A 20,184-nucleotide genomic window follows, 5' to 3' on the forward strand; every position below is an offset into this window, starting at 1 on the left:
CAATTAAGATTTAACGCTTTTAAATCACAGTCAAGCACACTGTCACAGATCTGCTGTGACTGATTACCTCCCTCTAAAATGAATTTTGCAGACCCCTGAGCTCTCTAGAGACGTCCTGGATCAAGGAGGAAGAAGCAGGAAGACTGTGCTAGAATTTTAACTGCGCAACAAGGCGCTAAAACAAGGTCCCTCCCACTCCTATCACAACAGTGGGAGCCCTGATATAACGGTTTCCATGCAGAAAATATATGTTAGCCATATGGAAAAAAATCATGCCCAAAAAGATTTATCACCAAAGTACCTCACAAAAACGAATAACATGCCAGTAAACGTTCTATTAAAAAACAACATTTTCCAATGTCATGCAAAGTTATCACTAAGCCTGCTACCAGTCGCTACCACTGCAGATAAGGCTTAAGTATTATTTCAGTTTTAACAGTATTTTCTCAGTCAAATTCTAGTCCCTAGAAAATAACTTGACTGCGCATACATTTATCAGCCTGATACCAGTTGCCACTACTGCATTTAAGGCTGTACTTACATCATACGGTAACAGCAGTATTTTCTTAGTCAATTCCATTCCCAGAAAATAAAGTACTGCACATACCTCATTTGCGGAGGACCCCACATGCTATTCCCAGTTTCTGAAGTTACCCCACTCCTCAGAATGTCGAGAACAGCCAGTGGATCTTAGTTACGCCTGCTAAGATCATAGAAAAAAAACGCAGGCAGTTTCTTCTTCCAAATACTGCCTGAGATAGAAAAACAGCACACTCCGGTGCCATTTAAAATAACAAACTTTTGATTGAAGAATAGTTAAGTAAAAACTCCAGCTCCTCTCGCGACCTCCTCCTTTGTTGAGGGTTGCAAGAGAATGACTGGATATGACATGTGAGGGGAGGAGCTATATAGCAGCTCTGCTTGGGTGATCCTCTTGTAACTTCCTGTTGGGAAGGAGAATATATCCCATAATTAATGGATGACCCGTGGACTGAACACACTTAAGAGAAAACCCAATTGTAAGTTTCAATTTGTTCCCTATTAAATGATCTCATATAACAGTGATACAACAAATCACAATGTAGCTTATCAGAGCAAAGTGACTAATACAGTTAAAGAAAGTAGTGGCTTTTTGGCAAAATTCTAGAAAGATTGTAGAAAGAAAAGCTGCTTTTTGACTTGACATAAGGCTACAGATGAAAAGTATTAGCTTAACATCAGAGATTTAATATACAAGTGTCTGAAATGTGTAGCAAATAAGGTAAATAACCGCACTCACATTTTAATATCGTCAAGACAAATACTATAGCCTGAGGCCAAGGCTATTTCTTTCTCCTAAAAAAGCGCAAGTACTTTATTTTAAGCAAACTTTTATTATCGCAAATAAACTAAAATTAGTAGTCATTGATTGTTATAAGGGAGACGTCCCTTCTATCATGTTTTATATGTCTTAGAGGATACATTTGTATTTTATTAAATTGTTATTCTAACCTCATTAGAGCTTTGTTTTATTATTATTTTGATACATTTTTTACTTCTGGTAACAGATTATTTACCTTATTTGCTACACATTTCAGACACTTATATATTAAATCTCTGATGTTAAGCTAACATCTGCCCTTAATAGATTTTACACTTTTTTTTTATATATAAATTGAACCCGTGCTTTTAGCGCTTAACTATTTTCACTAGCTTTTGCTCACCACGTTTTCTTGGAGGGGAAAATCACTAGTTGAGCAGGGTTCTTATATCCTCTAAGCGCTTCAACTTTTTACCTTTGTACTATAGAAGTAGTCACGGCAAGGTAAATAGTTGTTACAGTTTCAAAAAACTACACATACATCCCGAGGTCAGAATAGCATTTTAACTAGGGCATTGAGGTTCAAAAGGCTAACTCTATAATTTGTTAAAAATCTTTAATTATGTGCAGTATTTGCTTAACAATACAAAAAGGAAGGTCCCTATACATGTGCTCTAAGAATGCACAGTAACCAGTTGTTCAAGTTATAAAGAAATAGCAGATAGCTGATGAAATGTAAGAATTCATTTTCAGGCTACTTGAAATATGAATTGTAATGTGTGGCAGAAATTCCCAGCCACCTTACATAGTCCCCAGGGTCAGTGTTTGACCTCAATGTAACAATATACCACACCAACCTTAACCATCCAGGCCCCTGCCTCACCTGTATGGCAGCAAATCCCAGTGCTGCCCAGATCACATACATCATTATTTCCTGAAGCTTTTCCACAACCAGAGCTTCACAGCCCTAAAATAGAAACAAAACAAGAAAAAAAAATGCACAGATCAATACCATTCAAAAACAATACTATGTGAAAGTCAAAATTAGTCATGATTTAGATAGAGAATGCAATTTTAAGAGACTTTTCAATGCACGTTTATTATCATATTTACTTTGTTTCCTTTGTTGAAAGCATACCTATATACAGTAGGTAGGCGCAGAAACACTACTGGTAGCAAGCTGATAATTGGTGGCAGCTCACATGCCTCTTATGATAGGTTCAACAGATGCGTACAGCTAGGTCTAAGTAGTGCATTGCTGCTCTAGAGCAGAGTATGTGTTATAACTCATATGCAAGCAATAATGCGATAATAAAACATGCTAATACATAGAGCATTTTTATTTTTGCACATATAAAGAATGTGATATCACACACTGTTGATTTAGGGGATGGCAATGTGCAGAAATTTGACCTCATGTGAGTGTCTGTGTTCATGTCTGTGATTTTGTTGGTGTCTCTATGAGTGCGTATGTATTTTTTTTTATGCGGATCTCTCTGTGAGGGTGGGTGTGTCTCCGCATTTTCCGTGAATGTGTGTGTATGTCTGTGCGTGTTTGTGGGTGTCTGAGTGTGTATGTCTGTGTTTTCTGAGGCTGTCTCTGTGGGTGTTTCCTTGGGAGTATGTGCAAGAGTGTGTGTGTGTGTGTGTGTGTGTGTGTCTCCAATCCTTTTTAGGACATTTTGACCTTACGACTGATTATTCACATCTTTCTACAGACAGACTAATGAGACCTTTCTGGAAGTCACCAATCCACCACTTAACATTTATATTATTGTTCAGGGCCCTCTTCCTTTAAGCCACTGCATGCTGTTGGCATCTTCCTTGACAAAAAGATAAGCAGAATTCCATATTTTGTCTTGTAAATCTCTTTTTTTTTTTTTAACAAAACTGTAGACTACCTCATTACTTGTTATTTGTTGATATTAATAAAAATGCTTAGGTAGAGGTATCCAACATTGAATTAAAGGGCCATTATACACTCATTTTTTCTTTGCATAAATGTTTTGTAAATGATCTATTTATAAAGCCCATAAAATGTTTTTTTTTTTAAAATGTATAATTTTGCTTATTTTTAAACAAGCCCCAAAGTTTTATTTGAATACAGTCAGCTACCTTCTCCAGCTTGCTCCTGTTTGTGTAAAGGGTCTTTTCATATGCAAAAGAAGGGGGAGGGGGGGGAGTGTCTTATTTCCCACTTGCAGTGGGCTTTCCAACTGCCTTTTCAACAGAACTAAACTGAAAGCTTCTAAGTAAGTTTTATACTGGATTTTTATATCAGTATCTGTGCATCTTATTCTTTATAGTAGTGTCTATTACATGCAGTTATATGAAAATGAGTGTATACTGTCCCTTTAACTATATATCTAAATGAAGGCTTTAAAACCTGATATGCTTTAATATAGAACCCTTAAAAGCTTACAACTACCTTATTCACAGATTATCCGTTGATTTATAGGTCTCCTAAGGCTCTAGTTATCAGTTTACTTATAGGTTGAAATATATATGTAAAACTTCACTAGTTGGTTTACCAATTTTGATAGCTGTCCCTAAATGGAGTCTCACCTGCCAGCTTGGCTGTTCTTCCCCGTACACAGTTAAGAATAAGTATCTCCAGTGGAAACTCCCATATAAACATATAGTATGAAAAGAAAATCTCTTTATTTAACCCCTTAATGACCGCAGCACTTTTCCATTTTCTGTCCGTTTGGGACCAAGGCTATTTTTACATTTTTGCGGTGTTTGTGTTTAGCTGTAATTTTCCTCTTACTCATTTACTGTACCCACACATATTATATACCGTTTTTCTCGCCATTAAATGGACTTTCAAAAGATACCATTATTTTCATCATATCTTATAATTCACTATAAAAAACATTATAAAATATGAAGGAAAAATGGAAAAAAAACACACTTTTTCTAACTTTGACCCCCAAAATCTGTTACACATCTACAACCACCAATAAACACCCATGCTAAATAGTTTCTAAATTTTGTCCTGAGTTTAGAAATACCCAATGTTTACATCTTCTTTGCTTTTTTTGCAAGTTATAGGGCCATAAATACAAGTAGCACTTTGCTATTTCCAAACCACTTTTTTTCAAAATTAGCGCTAGTTACATTGGGACACTAATATCTTTCAGGAATCCCTGAATATCTATTGACATGTATATATTTTTTTTTAGAAGACATCCCAAAGTATTGATCTAGGCCCATTTTGGTATATTTCATGCCACTATTTCACCGCCAAATGCGATCAAATAAAAAAAATTGTTCACTTTTTCACAAATTTTTTCACAAACTTTAGGTTTCTCACTGAAATTATTTACAAACAACTTATGCAATTATAGAATAAATGGTTGTAAATGCTTCTCTGGGATCCCCTTTGTTCAGAAATAGCAGACATATGGCTTTGGCTTTGCTTTTTGGTAATTAGAAGGCTGCTAAATGCCACTGCGCACAATACGTGTATTATGCCCAGCATTGAAGGGGTTAATTAGGGAGCATGTAGGGAGCTTCTAGGGTTAATTTTAGCTGTAGTGTAGTAGACAACCCCAAGTATTGATCTAGGCCCATTTTGGTATATTTCATGCCACCATTTCACCGCCAAATGCGATCAAAGTAAAAAAAAATGTTAATTTTTTCACAATTTTAGGTTTCTCACTGAAATTATTTACAAACAGCTTGTGCAATTATGGCACAAATGGTTGTAAATGCTTCTCTGGGATGCCCTTTGTTCAGAAATAGCAGACATATATGACTTTGGCGTTGCTTTATGGTAATTAGAAAGTCGCTAAATGCTGCTGCGCATCACACGTGTATTATGGCTAGCAGTGAAGGGGTTAATTAGGTAGTTTGTAGGGAGCTTGCAGGGTTAATTTTAGCTTTAGTGTAGAGATCAGCCTCCCACCTGACACATTCCACCCCCTGATCCCTCCCAAACAGCTCCCTTCTCTCCCCCACCCCACAATTGTCCCCGCCATCTTAAGTACTGGCAGAAAGTCTGCCAGTACTAAAATAAAAGTTTTTTTTTTTTAAAAAAAAAAAAAAAAAAAAAAAAGCATATTTACATATGCTGTGTTTAGGATCCCCCCCTTAACCCCCAACCTCCCTGATCCCCCCCAAAACAGCTCTCTACGCCTCCCTCTCAGCCTTATTGGGGGCCATCTTGGGTACTGGCAGCTGTCTGCCAGTACCCATTTTGAACAATCAAATGTTTATTATTTTTTTTTTTAAGTTTCTGTAGTGTAGCTCAATCGCCCCCCACCCCCCCACCACCTAAATCACACAAGGGCTTTTTTATTTATTTAAATTTTGTCCCACTTTGTGTTTTGGGGACACATTTTTTCCGTAGTGTAGCGGTTCCCACCCGCTCTCTCCCCGTGCACGCGCCCGCCCCCGCGTGCACGTGCGCACGCCCGCGCGCGCCCCCGGACTCCCCCGCCCACGATCCCGCCCCCCTCCACATGACCAGGGCCATCGATGGCCGCCACCCACCTCCCATACCGGCCATCGATGTCCGGTGCAGAGAGGGCCACAGAGTGGGTCTCTCTGCATCGGATGGCCGTGAAAGGTTATTGCAGGATGCCTCCATATCGAGGCATCACTGCAATAACCGGAAAGCAGCTGGAAGCGAGCAGGATCGCTTCCAGCTGCTTTCCACACTGAGGACGTGCAGGGTACGTTCTCAGGTATTAACTGCCTTTTTTCTGAGGACGTACCCTGCACGTCCTCAGTCGTTAAGGGGTTAAAAAGGGCCTAAATGTAGGAGTCTAATCCCTACAACCTAATCTTAAAAAAAAAAAAAAGTTATATAAAGGCTAGGGTCAATTCTGTAACAGGATTGTGTGTGTATAGTATTCTTAGACCCATGAGCGACCCTACAACATGCTAGATCTCCTCCATCACCTTAGTGAATCTTCATATACTCCAGGAGTGGCCTCTAGAGTTATTTACACTCAAATACTGTAGATAACATGAGATTTATGTCTGAACATTAATCTGTTCATTACTATACTATAAGATTTACCCTACGTCATAACTCTAGTATAAGAAGATATTTGTTTACCAGTTAGTATATGTGATGGAATTCCTCCTGCCCTAAGCTATGACTTGTTATCTCCTATATACTGGAGGGTCCCAAAAGTGGCCCTATCCTGATATAAAACTGAAGTCAAGTGTTCAATTACTATAACCACCTAAACTCTGTTTTTTTCAAATATTGCTATATAATTAGTGTTGAGAGGGCTTTGTATGAGGAAAAATGTCATCTGTTTTTGTACAATGTTACTTCTGACATTACAATTAAACACTGGGGATCCAATAGTCTTTGTACAGGTAGCCCTCAGTTTACGCTGGGGTTAGGTTCCAGAAGGAATGGTTGTAAATCGAAACTGTTGTAAATTGAAACCCAGTTTATAATGTAAGTCAATGAGAAGTGAGGGAGTTAGGTTCCAGGCCCCTCTCAAAATTGTCATAAGTAACACCTAATACATTATTTTTAAAGCTTTGAAATGAAGACTTTAAATGCTAAACAGCATTATAAACCTAATAAAATAATCACACAACACAGAATATATAATTAAACTAAGTTAAATGAACAAAAACATTTGCTAAACAGCATTATAGACAGGAAGATCTTGTTCCTTTGAAATCTGCTCAATAGCTCAGGTCTGGTTAAACTGATTAATTTCAGCTTGCTTGGCTTTGCTGCAACACAAGCGGACAGCTCCACCTACTGGCTATTTTAATAAATGCACTGCTTCTCAATGCTTTTCAATAGCAGTCACATGACTGGAAAAAAGGTTGTTATTCTGAAACGGTGTAAATTGAACCATTGTAAAACGAGGGCCACCTGTACTTCATTATTGTCGATGTATACACTTATATAATAATAATTGACTGGCTATAATACATCGGTCATATTAAATTGAACTATGTTCAGAGAATAGTTCATATTTATGAGTTTAGCTCATATTTATCAGTATGTATGTCTCTTTCGTGCCGAAATTGTTATGGTTATTACTACAAATCTCAATAAATTGAATTAAAAAACAGAATTTATGCTTACCTGATAAATTACTTTCTCCAACGGTGTGTCCGGTCCACGGCGTCATCCATAACTTGTGGGAATATTCTCTTCCCCAACAGGAAATGGCAAAGAGCACAGCAAAAGCTGTCCATATAGTCCCTCCTAGCCTCCGCCCACCCCAGTCATTCGACCGACGGACAGGAGAAAAAACAGGAGAAACCATAAGGTGCAGTGGTGACTGTAGTTAAAGAAATTCAACAAACCTGATTAAAAAACCAGGGCGGGCCGTGGACCGGACACACCGTTGGAGAAAGTAATTTATCAGGTAAGCATAAATTCTGTTTTCTCCAACATTGGTGTGCCCGGTCCACGGCGTCATCCATAACTTGTGGGAACCAATACCAAAGCTTTAGGACACGGATGAAGGGAGGGAGCCAATCAGGTTACCTAAACAGAAGGCACCACGGCTTGCAAAACCTTTCTCCCAAAAATAGCCTCCGAAGAAGCAAAAGTATCAAATTTGTAGAATTTGGCAAAAGTGTGCAGGGAAGACCAAGTCGCTGCCTTACATATCTGATCAACAGAAGCCTCGTTCTTGAAGGCCCATGTGGAAGCCACAGCCCTAGTAGAGTGAGCTGTGATGCGTTCAGGAGGTTGCCGTCCGGCAGTCTCGTAAGCCAATCGGATGATGCTTTTCAGCCAAAAGGAAAGAGAGGTAGCAGTAGCTTTTTGACCTCTCCTCTTGCCAGAATAAACAACAAACAGAGAAGACGTTTGTCTGAAATCCTTTGTTGCTTCTAAATAGAACTTTAAAGCACAAACTACATCTAAATTGTGTAACAAACGTTCCTTCTTTGAAACTGGATTCGGACACAAAGAAGGCACAACTATTTCCTTGTTAATATTCTTGTTGGAAACAACCTTTGGAAGGAAACCAGGTTTAGTACGCAAAACAACCTTATCTGAATGGAACACCAGATAGGGCGGATTACACTGCAAAGCAGATAACTCAGAAACTCTTCTAGCAGAAGAAATAGCAACCAAAAACAGAACCTTCCAAGATAACATCTTGATATCTATGGAATGTAGAGGTTCAAACGGAACCCCTTGAAGAACTGAAAGAACTAAATTCAGACTCCAGGGAGGAGTCAAAGGTCTGTAAACAGGCTTGATCCTGACCAAAGCCTGAACAAAAGCTTGAACATCAGGCACAGCTGCCAGTCGTTTATGTAACAAGACAGATAAAGCAGAAATCTGTCCCTTTAGAGAACTCGCTGATAATCCCTTATCCAAACCTTCTTGGAGAAAGGAAAGGATCCTAGGAATTTTGATCTTACTCCATGAGAATCCCTTGGATTCACACCAACAGATATATCTTCTCCATATTTTATGGTAAATTTTTCTAGTTACAGGTTTTCTGGCTTGTACCAGAGTATCTATTACAGAATCCGAAAACCCACGCTTAGATAAAATCAAGCGTTCAATTTCCAAGCCGTCAGCTGGAGGGAAACTAGATTTGGATGTTCGAATGGACCCTGTACTAGAAGATCCTGTCTCAAAGGTAGCTTCCATGGTGGAGCCGATGACATATTCACCAGGTCTGCATACCAAGTCCTGCGTGGCCACGCAGGAGCTATCAAGATCACCGAGGCCCTCTCCTGCTTGATCCTGGCTACCAGCCTGGGAATGAGAGGAAAACGGTGGAAACACATAAGCTAGGTTGAAGGTCCAAGGCGCTACTAATGCATCCACTAGAGTCGCCTTGGGATCCCTGGATCTGGACCCGTAGCAAGGAACCTTGAAGTTCTGACGAGACGCCATCAGATCCATGTCTGGAATGCCCCATAATTGAGTCAACTGGGCAAATATCTCCGGGTGGAGTTCCCACTCCCCCGGATGGAATGTCTGACGACTCAGATAATCCGCCTCCCAGTTTTCCACTCCTGGGATGTGGATCGCAGATAGGTGGCAGGAATGATCCTCCGCCCATTTTATGATTTTGGTCACTTCTCTCATCGCCAGGGAACTCCTTGTTCCCCCCCTAATGGTTGATGTAAGCAACAGTCGTCATGTTGTCTGATTGGAATCTTATGAATCTGGCCTTTGCTAGTTGAGGCCAAGCCCTGAGAGTATTGAATATCGCTCTCAGTTCCAGAATGTTTATCGGGAGAAGAGACTCTTCCCGAGACCATAGCCCCTGAGCTTTCAGGGAGTCCCAGACCGCGCCCCAGCCCACTAGACTGGCGTCGGTCGTGACGATGACCCACTCTGGTCTGCGGAAGCTCATTCCCTGGGACAGGTGATCCTGGGTTAGCCACCAACGGAGTGAGTCTCTGGTCTTCTGATCTACTTGAATCACTGGAGACAAGTCTGTATAGTCCCCATTCCACTGTTTCAGCATGCACAGTTATAATGGTCTTAGATGAATTCGCGAAAAAGGAACTATGTCCATTGCTGCAACCATCAACCCTACTACTTCCATGCACTGAGCTATGGAAGGTCGTGGAACAGAGTGTAGAACTTGGCAAGCGTCAAGTTTCGACTTTCTGACATCTGTCAGGAAAATCTTCATTTCTAAAGAATCTATTATTGTCCCCAAGAAAGGAACTCTTGTCGACGGAGACAGGGAACTTTTTTCTATGTTCACTTTCCATCCGTGAGATCTGAGAAAGGCCAGAACGATGTCTGTGTGAGCCGTTGCCTTTGAAAGAGACGACGCGTGTATCAGAATGTCGTCCAAGTAAGGTGCCACTGCAATGCCCCTTGGTCTTAGAACCGCTAGAAGGGACCCGAGTACCTTTGTGAAAATCCTTGGAGCAGTGGCTAGCCCGAATGGGAGAGCCACAAACTGGTAATGTTTGTCCAGAAAGGCGAACCTTAGGAACTGATGATGATCTTTGTGGATAGGAATATGTAGATACGCATCCTTTAGATCCACGGTAGTCATGAATTGACCCACCTGGATTGTAGGTAAAATCGTTCGAATAGTTTCCATTTTGAACGATGGCACTCTGAGAAATTTGTTTAGGATCTTTAAATCCAGAATTGGTCTGAAAGTTCCCTCTTTTTTGGGAACTACAAACAGATTTGAGTAAAACCCCATTCCTTGTTCCACGGTTGGAACTGGGTGTATCACTCCCATTTTTAACAGGTCTTCTACACAATGTAAGAATGCCTGTCTCTTTATTTGGTTTGAAGATAAGTGAGACATGTGGAACCTTCCCCTTGGGGGTAGTTCCTTGAATTCCAGAAGATAACCCTGAGAAACTATTTCTAGTGCCCAGGGATCCTGAACATCTCTTGCCCAAGCCTGAGCGAAGAGAGAGAGTCTGTCCCCTACTAGATCCGGTCCCGGATCGGGGGCTACTCCTTCATGCTGTTTTGGTAGCAGCAGCAGGCTTCTTGGCCTGCTTACCCTTGTTCCAGCCTTGCATCAGTTTCCAAGCTGGTTTGGTTTGTGAAGCATTACCCTCTTGTCTAGAGGCTGCAGAGTTGGAGGCCGGTCCGTTCCTGAAATTGCGAAAGGAACGAAAAACATAATTTATGCTTACCTGATAAATGTATTTCTCTTGTAGTGTGTTCAGTGTACGGGTCATCCATTACTTATGGGATATATTCTCCTTCCCAACAGGAAGTTGCAAGAGGATCACCCAAGCAGAGCTGCTATATAGCTCCTCCCCTCACATGTCATATCCAGTCATTCGACCGAAACAAGACGAGAAAGAAGAAACTATAGGGTGCAGTGGTGACTGGAGTTATAATTTAAAATTTAGAACCTGCCTCAAATAGACAGGGCGGGCCGTGGACTGAACACACTACAAGAGGAATAAATTTATCAGGTAAGCATAAATTATGTTTTCTCTTGTTAAGTGTGTTCAGTCCACGGGTCATCCATTACTTATGGGATACCAATACCAAAGCTAAAGTACACGGATGATGGGAGGGACAAGGCAGGAACATTAAACAGAAGGAACCACTGCCTGTAGAACCTTTCTCCCAAAAACAGCCTCCGAAGAAGCAAAAGTGTCAAATTTGTAAAATTTGGAAAAAGTATGAAGTGAAGACCAAGTTGCAGCCTTGCAAATCTGTTCAACAGAGGCCTCATTCTTAAAGGCCCAGGTGGAAGCCACAGCTCTAGTGGAATGAGCTGTAATTCTTTCAGGAGGCTGCTGTCCAGCAGTCTCATAGGCTAAGCGTATTATGCTACGAAGCCAAAAAAGAGAGAGAGGTAGCCGAAGCCTTTTGACCTCTCCTCTGTCCAGAGTAAACGACAAACAGAGAAGAAGTTTGTCTAAAATCTTTAGTTGCCTGTAAGTAGAACTTCAGAGCACGGACCACGTCTAGATTATGCAAAAGACGTTCCTTCTTTGAAGAAGGATTAGGACATAAGGATGGAACAACAATCTCTTGATTGATATTCTTGTTAGAAACAACCTTAGGTAAAAACCCAGGTTTAGTACGCAGGACTACCTTGTCTGAATGAAAGATCAGATAAGGAGAATCACAATGTAAGGCAGATAACTCAGAGACTCTTCGAGCCGAGGAAATAGCCATCAAAAACAGAACTTTCCAAGATAAAAGCTTAATATCAATGGAATGAAGGGGTTCAAACGGAACAACCTGAAGAACTTTAAGAACCAAGTTTAAGCTCCACGGAGGAGCAACAGCTTTAAACACAGGCTTAATCCTAGCCAAAGCCTGACAAAAAGCCTGGACGTCTGGATTCTCTGTCAGACGCTTGTGTAAAAGAATACACAGAGCAGAAATCTGTCCCTTTAGTGAACTAGCGGATAAGCCCTTTTCTAAACCCTCTTGTAGAAAAGACATCCTAGGAATCCTAACCTTACTCCATGAGTAACTCTTGGATTCACACCAATACAAATATTTACGCCATATCTTGTGGTAAATTTTTCTGGTAACAGGTTTCCGAGCCTGTATTAATGTATCAATAACCGAATCCGAAAACCCACGCTTTGATAGAATCAAGCGTTCAATTTCCATCAGCCTCAGAGAAATTAGGTTCGGATGGTTGAAAGGACCCTGAATTAGAAGGTCCTGCCTCAGGGTTAGAGACCATGGTGGACAGGACGACATGTCCACTAGGTCTGCATACCAGGTCCTGCGTGGCCACGCAGGCGCTATCAGAATCACCGATGCTCTCTCCTGTTTGTTCCTGGCAATCAGTCAAGGTAGCAACGGAAAAGGTGGAAACACATAAGCTATGTTGAAAACCCAAGGGGCTGCTAGTGCATCTACCAGCACCGCTCCCGGGTCCCTGGACCTGGATCCGTAACAAGGAAGCTTGGCTTTCTTGCGAGATGCCATGAGATCCAGATCCGGTTTGCCCCAACGATGAATCAGTTGGGCAAATACCTCCGGGTGAAGTTCCCACTCCCCCGGAAGAAAAGTCTGGCGACTTAAAAAATCCGCCTCCCAGTTCTCCACGCCTGGGATGTAGATCGCCGACAGGTGGCAAGAGTGAGACTCTGCCCAGCGAATTATCTTCGAGACTTCCAACATCGCTAGGGATCTCCTGGTTCCCCCTTGATGATTGATGTAAGCCACAGTCGTGATGTTGTCCGACTGAAATCTGATGAACCTCAGTGTTGCCAACTGAGGCCAAGCTAGAAGAGCATTGAATATTGCTCTTAATTCTAGAATGTTTATTGGGAGGAGTTTCTCCTCCTGAGTCCACGATCCCTGAGCCTTCAGGGAGTTCCAGACTGCTCCCCAGCCTAGTAGGCTGGCATCTGTTGTTACAATCGTCCAATCTGGTCTGCGAAAAGTCATTCCTTTGGACAGATGAACCCGTGACAACCACCAGAGAAGAGAATCTCTGGTCTCCTGGTCCAAATTTAGCAAAGGGGACAGATCTGAGTAATCCCCGTTCCATTGACTTAGCATGCATAGTTGCAGCGGTCTGAGATGTAGGCGCGCAAATGGCACTATGTCCATTGCCGCGACCATTAAGCCGATTACTTCCATGCACTGAGCTACTGATGGGCTTGGAATGGAGTGAAGGACACGGCAAGCATTGAGAAGGTTTGATAACCTGGACTCCGTCAGGTAAATCTTCATCTCTACAGAATCTATAAGAGTCCCTAGAAAAGGGACCCTTGTGAGTGGTAACAGAGAACTCTTTTCCACGTTCACTTTCCACCCATGCGACCTCAGAAATGCTAGAACTAGCTCTGTATGAGACTTTGCATTTTGAAAACTTGACGCTTGTATCAGAATGTCGTCTAGGTACAGAGCCACCGCTATGCCTCGTGGTCTTAGTACAGCCAGAAGAGAGCCCAGAACCTTTGTAAAAATTCTCGGGGCCGTAGCTAACCCGAAGGGAAGCGCTACAAACTGGTAATGCCTGTCTAGAAAGGCAAACCTTAGGTACCGATAATGATCTTTGTGAATCGGTATGTGAAGGTAGGCATCCTTTAAATCCACTGTGGTCATATATTGACCCTCTTGGATCATGGGTAGGATGGTCCGAATGGTTTCCATCTTGAACGATGGAACCCTTAGGAATTTGTTTAAGATTTTTAAATCTAAGATTGGTCTGAAGGTTCCCTCTTTCTTGGTAACCACAAACAGATTTGAATAAAACCCTTGCCCCTGTTCAGTCCGCGGAACTGGGTGGATCACTCCCATCACTAAGAGGTCTTGTACACATTGTAGAAATGCCTCTTTCTTTACTAGGTTTGTTGATAACCTTGACAGATGAAACCTCCCTTGTGGAGGAGAAGTTTTGAAATCCAGAAGGTATCCCTGAGATATAATCTCCAACGTCCAGGGATCCTGTACATCCCTTGCCCAAGCCTGGGCGAAGAGAGAGAGTCTGCCCCCCACTAGATCCGTCTCCGGAAAGGGGGCCCTGACTTCATGCTGTCTTAGGGGCGGAAGTAGGCTTTCTGGCCTGCTTGCCCTTGTTCCATGACTGGTTGCCTTTCCAACCCTGTCTGTAACGAGCAGTAGTTCCTTCCTGTTTTGGAGCGGAGGAAGTTGATGCTGCTCCTGCCTTGAAATTACGAAAGGCACGAAAATTAGACTGTTTGGCCTTCGATTTGGCCCTGTCCTGAGGAAGGGTGTGGCCCTTACCTCCAGTAATGTCAGCAATAATTTCCTTCAAGCCGGGCCCGAATAAGGTCTGCCCTTTGAAAGGAATGTTTAGTAATTTAGACTTAGAAGTTACATCCGCTGACCAGGATTTAAGCCAAAGCGCTCTGCGCGCCTGTATGGCGAATCCAGAATTTTTAGCCGTAAGTTTGGTTAAATGCACTACGGCATCCGAAACAAACGCATTAGCCAGCTTAAGGGTTCTAATCTTGCTCAGAGACTCATCCAATGGTGCTGTGCGAATCGCCTCTTCCAGAGACTCAAACCAGAATGCCGCTGCAGCAGTGACAGGCGCAATGCATGCAAGAGGCTGTAATATAAAACCTTGTTGAACAAACATTTTCTAAAGATAACCCTCTAATTTTTAACCATTGGATCTGAGAAAGCACAGCTATCCTCCACCGGGATAGTGGTACGCTTGGCTAAAGTAGAAACTGCTCCCTCCACCTTAGGGACCGTCTGCCATAAGTCTTGTGTGGTGGCGTCTATAGGGAACATTTTTCTAAATATCGGAGGAGGGGAAAAAGGCACACCGGGTCTATCCCACGCCTTACTAATAATCTCTGTAAGCCTCTTTGGTATAGGAAAAACGTCAGTACACACCGGCACCGCGTAGTATTTATCCAGCTTACATAATTTCTCTGGGATTGCCACCATGTCACAATCATTCAGAGCCGCTAACACCTCCCCTAGCAACACGCGGAGGTTCTCAAGCTTAAATTTAAAATTTCTGAATCCGGTCTCCCCGAATCAGAACCGTCACCCACAGAATGAAGCTCTCCGTCCTCATGTTCTGCAAATTGTGACGCAGTATCAGACATGGCTCTCGTGTCATCGGCGCGCTCTGTCCTTAACCCAGAACTGTCGCGCTTGCCTCTTAACTCGGGCATATTGTATAATACTTCTTTCATAACATTAGCCATATCATGTAAAGTGATTTGTAAGGGCCTTGATGTACTTGGCGCCTCAATCTCACGCACCTCCCGAGCGGGAGACGAAGGTACTGACACGTGAGGAGAGTTAGACGGCATAACTGCCCCCTCGTTGTCTGGTGATAATTTTTTAAATCGGTACAGATTGATTTCTCAAAGTAACATCAATACAATTGGTACACATATTTCTATTGGGCTCCACAACGGCTTTAAAACATAATGAACAAGCAGATTCCTCTGTATCAGACATGTTTAAACAGACTAGCAATGAAGCTAGCAAGCTTGGAAAATACTTTCAATAAGTTCGCAAGCAATATAAAAAACGCTGCAGCGCTTTTAAAAAAACACAGTTGAGTAACAAAGAACTAATTCAGTTATAGTCAACAATTCTTTAAATGTATTAATTAGCAGAGGATTGCACCCATTAGCAACAGGATGATTAACCCCTCAGTACCCAAAAAAACGGATATCAAATTAATATTAAACGTTTTTATCACAGTCTAACACACTGTCACAGGTCTGCTGTGACTGATTACCTCCCTCAAAAACGAATTTTGAAGACCCCTGAGCTCTCTAGAGACGTCCTGGATCAAGGAGGAAGAAGCAGGAAGACTGCTAGAATTTTAACTGCGCAACAAGGCGCAAAAAGAGGCCCCTCCCGCTCATGTACAACAGTGGGAGACCTGATATAACGGTTTCTATGCAGAAATATACGTTAGCCATGTGGAAAAAAAGAAAACATTCATGCCCAAAAGGATTTATCACCAAAGTACCTCACAAAACGAATAACATGCCAGTAAACGTTTTGAAAATAAACTTCTTTAAATGTCATGCAAAGTTATCACTAAGCCTGCAACCAGTCGCTACCACTCCAGATAAGGCTTAAGCATTATTTCAGTATTAACAGTATTTTCTCAGTCAAATTCTAGTCCCTAGAATATAACTCTACTGTGCATACATTTATCAGCCTGATACCAGTCACTACTACTGCATTTAAGGCTGTACTTGCATCATACGGGTAACAGCAGTATTTTCTTAGTCAATTCCATTCCCAGAAAATATTGTACTGCACATACCTCATTTGCGGGGGACCCCGCATGCTATTCCCATGTTCTGAAGTTACCCCACTCCTCAGAATGTCGAGAACAGCCAGTGGATCTTAGTTACGCCTGCTAAGATCATTGAAAACGCAGGCAGATTCTTCTTCTAAATACTGCCTGAGAGAAAAACAGCACACTCCGGTGCCATTTAAAAATAAACTTTTGATTGAAGAAATAAATTAAGTATAAAACACCACTCCTCTCGCGGACCTCCTATGTTGAGACTTGCAAGAGAATGACTGGATATGACATGTGAGGGGAGGAGCTATATAGCAGCTCTGCTTGGGTGATCCTCTTGCAACTTCCTGTTGGGAAGGAGAATATATCCCATAAGTAATGGATGAACACACTTAACAAGAGAAATTAGACTTATTCTTGGCCTTGAAAGGCCTATCTTGTGGGAGGGCGTGGCCCTTACCCCCAGTGATGTCTGAGATAATCTCTTTCAATTCTGGCCCAAAAAGGGTTTTACCCTTGAAAGGGATATTAAGCAATTTTGTCTTGGAAGATACATCCGCTGACCAAGACTTTAGCCAGAGCGCTCTGTGCGCCACAATTGCAAACCCTGAATTTTTCGCCGCTAATCTAGCTAACTGCAAAGCGGCATCTAAAATAAAGGAATTAGCTAACTTAAGTGCGTGAATTCTGTCCATAACCTCCTCATACGGAGTCTCTCTACTAAGCGACTTTTCTAGTTCCTCGAACCAGAACCACGCTGCTGTAGTGACAGGAATAATGCACGAAATAGGTTGCAGGAGGTAACCTTGCTGTACAAAAATCTTTTTAAGCAAACCCTCCAATTTTTTATCCATAGGATCTTTGAAAGCACAATTATCCTCAATAGGAATAGTAGTGTGCTTGGCTAGTGTAGAAACTGCCCCCTCGACCTTAGGGACTGTCTGCCATAAGTCCTTTCTGGGGTCGACCATAGGAAATAATTTCTTAAATATAGGTGGGGGAACAAAAGGTATGCCGGGCTTCTCCCACTCCTTATTCACTATGTCCGCCACCCGCTTGGGTATAGGAAAAGCGTCGGGGTGCACCGGAACCTCTAGGAACTTGTCCATCTTGCACAATTTTTCTGGAATGACCAGGTTGTCACAATCATCCAGAGTAGATAGCACCTCCTTAAGCAGTGCGCGGAGATGCTCTAATTTAAATTTAAATGTCACAACATCAGGTTCTGCCTGTTGAGAAATTCTACCTGAATCAGAAATTTCCCCATCTGACAAAACCTCCCTCATGGCCACTTCAGATTGGTGTGAGGGTATGACAGAGCAATTATCATCAGCGCCCTCCTGCTCTACAGTGTTTAAAACGGAGCAATCGTGCTTTCTCTGAAATGCAGGCATTTTGGATAAAAATATTTGCTATGGAGTTATCCATTACTGCCGTCAATTGTTGCATAGTAACAAGCATTGGCGCGCTAGAAGTAATAGGTGTCTCCTGCGTGGGCAAAACTGGTGTAGACACAGAAGGAGATGATGTAGAACTATGTCTACTCCCTTCATCTGATGAATCATCTTGGGCAACTTTACTATCTGTGGCAGTACTGTCCTTACTTTGTTTGGACGCTATGACACAATTATAACACAATTTTGAAGGGGGAGACACATTGGCTTCCATACATACAGAACATAGTTTATCTGAAGGCACAGACATGTTAAACAGGCTTAAACTTGTCAATAAAGTACAAAAACAAAACCGTTACTGTCTCTTTAAATTTTAAACAGGGCACACTTTATTACTGAATATGTGAAAAACTATGAAGGAATTATTCAAATTTAACCAAATTTTCACCACAGTGTCTTAAAGCATTCAAAGCATTGCACCCCAAATTTCAGACCTTTAACCCTTAAAATGACGAAACCGGAGCCGTTTACAGTTTTAACCCCTCTACAGTCCCAGCTACAGCCTTTGCTGCAACTTTACCAAACCCAAGGGGGTATACGATACCAAATGAAGCCTTCTAGGAACCTTTTCAACTACTTTCAGACCCACACACATGCAGCTGCATGTCCTGCTCTCAAAAGTAACTGCGCAGTAATGGCGCGAAAATGAGGCTCTGCCTACTACAGAGAAGGCCCTTCCTGACTGGGAAGGTGTCTAAACCAGTGCCTGACGTAAAAAAACGTTCCCCAAAGTTTATAAAGTGTGAATTTCAACATCAAGCTGTATAAAATGCCCAAATAAAGCAATCGATCTAGCCCATAAAAGTGTCTACCAGTTTTATAGCCCATATTAAGCCCTTTATTCTGTTTGAGACTAAGAAAATGGCTTACCGGTCCCCATGAGGGGAAATGACAGCCTTCCAGCATTACACAGTCTTGTTAGAAATATGGCTAGTCATACCTTAAGCAGAAAAGTCTGCCAACTGTTTCCCCCAACTGAAGTTATCTCATCTCAACAGTCCTATGTGGAAACAGCAAACAATTTTAATTACTGCTGCTAAAATCATACTCCTCTCACAAACAGAACTCATCATCTTTTTCTGTTTCAGAGTAAATAGTACATACCAGCACTATTTTAAAATAACAAACTCTTGATAGTAGAATAAAAAACTACAACTAAACACCACATACTCTTCACCATCTCCGTGGAGATGCTGCTTGTTCAGCGGCAAAGAGAATGACTGGGGTGGGCGGAGCCTAGGAGGGACTATATAGACAGCTTTTGCTGTGCTCTTTGCCATTTCCTGTTGGGGAAGAGAATATTCCCACAAGTTATGGATGATGCCGTGGACCGGACACACCAATGTTGGAGAAAAATAAATAAAATGAATAAGACCTGCAGTCCCGATTTATCAATAACCTCTTCTCGACATCTTGGGTGGAGAATTTCAATCTTCTAGGTCTCGTCTGACCAGGGAGATTGACAGCTCCTGCCCGCTCGTAATTAGCTGTGCGCAGGAAGGAGGTGGTGTTGCACGCGAGCACAACATAGTGCTCGTGTGCAATAGTAAATTCTGGCAGATGATTGTTGCCCGCCACAGGCGAGCTGGGGTGGACAGGGGCAAATGTGTGCCCCTATCCGCCCTAGCTTGATAAATCAAGCCCATAAAGGCTTCTATCAGACTCCACCAACTAAATAACTTCTCCAAATGTATGAGATGTTTTTAATAGTTAAAAAGGGACATAGTACACTAGATGTTCCTTTGCGTAAATGTTTTGTAGATGATCCATGTATATAGCCCATCTGGTAGTGTTTTTGTAACAATGTATAGTTTTACTTATTTTTTTACAATTACATTGTGATGATTTTCAGATTCCTAACCAAGCCCCATTGTGCCAGATGTATACAGGCTCCTGTTTATGTTATCTGTCTTTTCATATGCAGGGAAGGAGGGAGGGGGAGTGTCTGCTCTTCTTGTTTTCCCAGCCCTTTTTACAGAGTGTTCCAGCCAAACCACATCAACAGTGCTAAACTGGGAGCTACTAAGTGAGTTTTTAAAAAGGTTTCATACAGGATTTTTAGATCAGTATCTGTGCATAGTCTTCTTTATAGTAGTGTCTATTACATGCAATTATATGAAAATTGGCGTATAATTTCCCTTTAAAAAAGGGACAGTAAAGTCAAAATTAAACTTTCATGATTTGGATAGAGCATGCTATTTTAAACAACTTTCTAAATTTACTTCTGTTATTAAATTTACTTTGTTCTCTTGGTAATCTTATTGAAGAGAAAAATTGGGTAGGCTCATAATAGCTC

General features: G+C 41.8%; 1 protein-coding gene across 1 annotated transcript in view; it reads right to left on the minus strand.

The window, feature by feature from the left end:
• Positions 1-20,184, minus strand: part of TSPAN3 (tetraspanin 3) — a 114,865-nt gene that overhangs the window by 6,717 nt on the left and 87,964 nt on the right. Inside the window, exon 6 of the mRNA XM_053717261.1 lies at positions 2,184-2,267. Within this exon, the coding sequence (XP_053573236.1) occupies positions 2,184-2,267 (84 nt within the window). The remainder of the gene's footprint in view (positions 1-2,183; positions 2,268-20,184) is intronic.

The sequence above is a fragment of the Bombina bombina genome, chromosome 6 (genome assembly GCF_027579735.1).
Source record: "Bombina bombina isolate aBomBom1 chromosome 6, aBomBom1.pri, whole genome shotgun sequence".
Taxonomy (NCBI): Eukaryota; Metazoa; Chordata; class Amphibia; order Anura; family Bombinatoridae; genus Bombina; species Bombina bombina.